The sequence below is a fragment of the Limulus polyphemus genome, unplaced genomic scaffold (assembly GCF_000517525.1).
Source record: "Limulus polyphemus unplaced genomic scaffold, Limulus_polyphemus-2.1.2 Scaffold7, whole genome shotgun sequence".
Taxonomy (NCBI): Eukaryota; Metazoa; Arthropoda; class Merostomata; order Xiphosura; family Limulidae; genus Limulus; species Limulus polyphemus.
This window is the reverse complement of record NW_013665617.1, coordinates 46,720-50,117: the sequence shown is the minus strand read 5'-3', so window position 1 is coordinate 50,117 and position 3,398 is coordinate 46,720. Positions and strand designations below refer to the sequence as shown.

General features: G+C 29.3%; 1 protein-coding gene across 1 annotated transcript in view; it reads right to left on the bottom strand.

Moving 5' to 3' along the window:
* LOC106477316 (casein kinase I-like) overlaps positions 1 to 3,398 on the bottom strand; it is a 50,066-nt gene that overhangs the window by 22,554 nt on the left and 24,114 nt on the right. Inside the window, exons 5-7 of the mRNA XM_013937931.2 lie at positions 2,720 to 2,868; positions 1,604 to 1,838; positions 969 to 1,139 (exon numbers count right to left, since the gene is read on the bottom strand). Of these exons, the coding sequence (XP_013793385.1) occupies positions 969 to 1,139; positions 1,604 to 1,838; positions 2,720 to 2,868 (555 nt within the window). The remainder of the gene's footprint in view (positions 1 to 968; positions 1,140 to 1,603; positions 1,839 to 2,719; positions 2,869 to 3,398) is intronic.

Genomic DNA, 3,398 nt, shown 5'->3' with positions numbered 1-3,398 from the left:
GTACTTTATTTCTTGTTTTTCATGTGTATTCTTTATTTATTATTATAAATGTAACTAAAATGTAAAAATAGGACACTTTTTATGTTAGTTAAGGTTAGATTAGGTGAAATAAATAATAATATAATAAAAAATTTTCATCGGGTACACTCATGAGTAGCTTGTGCATAATGTAATTCAATAGAGTAACGTGACCTGCGTGTTCACCAAGTGATTTACAACTTATAATGGTGAGAATAGTAGTTAGACAGGGTTCAAAGGGTGATAAAACAATAAAATTTAAGCATAATTGGATGTATATTGTTATAACTTTAAAGCTATCTAGGATAAACAAATACAGTTTCATATTACAAGAAATAAAAAGGGTAATTTAGATTTACTTCAATATTTTTTCTGGTGGTTACGAGGTCAGTCAAGTTGATCAACCTTGTAAGACATTAGATCATATAAAATATACAGTTTTACTGAAGAAAAAAAACATTTAAATTTATTTTGAAGCTTTTAAAGATTAAGCATATAAATTTTGAGATTTTGGGGGCGTAGAAAAGTATTTTTAATGTTAATGTGAAAATCACTTTGCTCTCAAACATATATTCAGAAATAGTATATACATTCACGGACAAGTCTTAGATTTTTTTGTGTACAACAGATTTGTAATGTTTACTAAAAGTCTGCTAAATTTTATGAAGCATTAAAAGTGTATTAAAAGTTATAGTACAGAAACTATAATGAGTACAAAATGGTTATGTCAGTCCATTTGACCAACTTTGTAACAATAGAGTTAATAGTTAATAACTCTTACAAAGCAGCCTATTAGACAAACTTAAAACATTATTCTATGTGCAAGCACACTTAATGTTCTGAACACAAATGTTACAGTCACATTCACATAAATTCTAAGTTCAAACTAATTGAATACAATGTATTTCTCACAATCAGTTACATCTAACCCAAAAACTGCAGTTACTTGCCAGGATAACCCTCACACAGTACTTCCACAGGTGTTGTCCTTTTGGTGTCACCAATTTTTTGATAACGCTCTTTAAGTGTTTCTGCCTTCAACCCTTGCCATGGTAAGCTACCTCGTAGAAAATACATAAACATATGGCCTAGTGCTTCCAGATCATCTCGTCTACTTTGTTCTGAATATGAGAAATTAACAAGTCACATGTACTAAAATTCCAACATTCAAACACCTGAATTACAAAATTCACAATTATCACATAGCAATTCAAGTGAAGTGCCTTAATTACATAACAAGTAAAACAACTGTATACAACTGTCTATTTTAAAGGAAAAAAAAACACATAAAAAAGTACTACATAACATTTATGATTTACAAGGCAGAAGCAGCTTTTATGTAAAAAATACTAATTTTAAACAATTCTTTGCCAGTCATACCCTTAAAAATAGCAAAAAAGCATGCAAGTTGTGTTTTATAGTTATGTATTGTTATTTCAAGAATCTACTAAAACTTCAACAAGTTTTGACAAAGATTTATGGTTCAAATTGTTTTCATCAAGAAAAATTTATAAATTAAGATATCAATCAATCAGCTTATTCCAAATAACTACAATAAGAAATAGGAATATTATAACATCTTTACCTCTGCCTAAGTGAGTATTGATACTCATGTATCTAGCTGTTCCAGTTAAGCTCTTGTGCTCTTTGTAAGGTATATGTTTGCTGGTTTCTGGATCTATATATTCTTTTGCTAAACCAAAGTCTATAATCTGTATGATATTTTGTTTTTTTGTTGAATGTCTTCCAATCAGGAAATTCTCTGGCTTCACATCTCTATAGATAAGGTGTTTGGAATGAACATATTCAATTCGATGTAGCTGTGGATGAACATGTAAATCCCACTTAAGTAAACATTTTATGATATAAATCATGTTATCTCAATCAAGCATTCACCTTTACATGCACTATATAGATAAGAAAAAGAAGACATTCCTTCAACATTAAACAAAATAAAGATATAAAGTCTAACCTAGTTGCACTAGTACTAAATTTAAATTCTGTTCTTTTAGTTTAATATACACATTGTTATGCTATTTGTATTTAAAATAGTGATGTGGGGGAATTCGAGCGAGTTGAAAAACTTAGAGAAGAGCATACACAAGCTCTCTCCAAAGGTAAATCTTAAAAGTCTCACTCCTGTTTTATCATCTTCATTTAGATCACTTTAATACTTCATAAAGGAGAAACAACCAACAGATCATCTGAATGATCCAAGTTAATTTCCAATACACTTTACATTTTTACACAAGTAAAATAATATTGTGAGATTTTAACGTGTTGGTCTTTCTTTAACTAGCAAGTGGAAATTATTTTGATAGTTTAAGTAAAATATTAATGTTTGGAAAGATACATTACAATCATGGTTCAAAATCACTAACATTTCACTATATGTTATCAAAATATTTTTTATAACACCAAGTAACCCACTGATCTGTCACAACTTTCATCACCAATATAAACTATCAGGACTCCTTACTTAGCACAAGTACTTTATTTAGTTTCCATCTAAAACTTACAATTTCTGAATACCAGTTTTTCATTTTCATTTTTAATTTAATAAATTACCATACAAAGAATAAAAAGAGCTTGTAAAGAAAACATGAATGGGTTTCTTTATGTGGAAATCATTTTTAATATACTGTATCTGAAATTATGAAAACATGAAATAAAGCTAAAATGTTTATTTTTAAATACTTACAAGCTGAACAGCAACTAGCAAAACAGTTTTAAGACTAAACTTTCTCTCACAGAGATCAAATAAGTCTTCAAGGCTGGGTCCTTGCAACTCCATGACCAGGGCATTGTATTTGCCACATGGTCCAAAGTAGTACACATTTGGTATTCCTTCTGTAACATTACAGAAACATATACAAATATTACTTATTGAGAGAAAACAATAATTAATGTGTGAAAGCCTTAAAATATTCTAGCTCAGAGTATCCCTTTTGGCTTTCTCAGCCATTTTAACAGACTTGGCACCATTTCTTTCTTTTGAACCAATATTTCAACGAAGTAGGCTGTGTCTTTAGTCTGCTCGAAATTTCATATTTTTTTAGACTAAAATACATCTTAGTTACTGACCTTGATAAATTATAGTGGAATTCTATGATTAATAAATTAGTGGAGTAATTTATGATTTTTTAACCAGATTCACAAAACACAATAAAAAATGTCCCATGTTTTCCACCATTGCAAATCAAAAAACCATAGTATATGTATTAAAAAGTAATTTTAAACATAGAACCAAACATAAACAAATGAAAAATCAAGGAATCCATCTTAATTGAACAAAACAAACCTACTCTAAACCAACACCCTAGGATGCCAAGATACCTCTTCTAAGTCGTGCAACAGTATCTGGTCATGTGTGTGTGTGT